This window comes from Trachymyrmex cornetzi, unplaced genomic scaffold (assembly GCF_001594075.2).
Source record: "Trachymyrmex cornetzi isolate Tcor2-1 unplaced genomic scaffold, Tcor1.1 scaffold1044, whole genome shotgun sequence".
NCBI classification, from domain to species: Eukaryota; Metazoa; Arthropoda; class Insecta; order Hymenoptera; family Formicidae; genus Trachymyrmex; species Trachymyrmex cornetzi.
This window is the reverse complement of record NW_017295592.1, coordinates 79,318-80,735: the sequence shown is the minus strand read 5'-3', so window position 1 is coordinate 80,735 and position 1,418 is coordinate 79,318. Positions and strand designations below refer to the sequence as shown.

Below are 1,418 nucleotides of genomic sequence, written 5' to 3'. Positions count from 1 at the left end.
TCAGGTTACATTGAGATGAGCATTTCAACCTTGTTTATTATTGAATAAATAAATATTTGGAAATAAATTTTTCATGTGATGATGGAGTAAGGTCGTTACTAATAGAAAAATATTGGATATATTGAATTGTTTGATTACACTGAAGTTAGATTTGATGATCATAAAACCATAAGGCGTGGAAATTGTAATATAACACCCAGGGTATTCCTAATATGAAATAACCCATGTCCCTATGTGTTATAGTGAAAATCGTTTCTAAAGAATAAATGTTATTGTACAATAATAAAAAAGATAACCGGAATGAACGTTGAGTTCCTGTATATTTGCGATGCTTGATTTCAACTATCTGAAAACAAGTTCTGGGTATCTACCGCATGCTCATTTTTCACGCACGCTGACTGTGTATTTTTGTTTGTATTTTAGAAACATTAAATAAAGTTTTTTAATTGCAATAATGACGTACTTTGCGCTTTACTCTTGCTTTTTCGGGGAATCTCATATTAGGAGCACAATTTTTTGCTTTGCGATTTGCTCACTTTTTACATTTCTCTAATTTTCGAAGAAAATGGGATTTGAATCAAACTTTGCGTAACGTTATCTTAAAGATTATTAAATTCCCTTCAAAACGACCTATTAATTTTTAAAATTCTGCCTAAAGACTTCTAGCATTTACTCAAAATGAACTCGGTATCTCATAATAGGGGCCTTTCCTTTACGTATTTATTCTATTATACATATATGTACAGAGTAGGGCAGTAACACACTCTCTCCACTTAGAATATTTCCGCTATTTTCGAGATATGAAACGATATATTTATTAAATTTGTATAAGGCATCAAGAAGGGTATAATATATTAGAAATAGTTTTTCTATGAGTGGAGGCGCTCTGAGATTTCAAGATCACCTCCACTTTTTTAAATGGAATGGTTTGCTTTTTTTTAAATAATATATACGAAATAATATATATGAAAAGAAGAGATCGTCAGCCAAATAGAGTCAACCATCTACCGACTCCCATCAGAACAAGCAGATAACATCCGCAGACGAGTAACCAATATCCTCTCCAAAGCCAAACCCCCTCCACCAAATATCACTAGACAAGAGCGATTGGCCCTCCAAGACCTGAACAGGGACACAGACATCATCGTGCTTCCAGCCGACAAAGGCAACACAACAGTAGTCATAAATACATCAGACTACAAGAAAAAGATGAAGAACCTTCTCTCGGACAAAGCATACAAAAAGCTTGATAAAGATCCGACTAATACAATCGCACAAAAAACCAAGATCCTGGTGGAGGAAAGCAACATTCCCAGCAAAATCAAAACGACATTAAAACCTACAAACCCGCTCCCACCAAGACTGTACGGACTACCAAAAGTACACAAACCGGACATCCCCTTCAGACCGATTGTAAG

The 1,418-nt window shown here is 34.8% G+C and overlaps 1 protein-coding gene across 1 annotated transcript in view; it reads left to right on the top strand.

The window, feature by feature from the left end:
* Positions 1 to 973: 973 nt before the first annotated feature.
* LOC108759263 (uncharacterized) overlaps positions 974 to 1,418 on the top strand; it is a gene marked incomplete at its 5' end in the record, with an annotated part of 17,860 nt that continues 17,415 nt past the window's right edge. The window contains one exon of the mRNA XM_018504619.1: positions 974 to 1,413. Within this exon, the coding sequence (XP_018360121.1) occupies positions 974 to 1,413 (440 nt within the window). The remainder of the gene's footprint in view (positions 1,414 to 1,418) is intronic.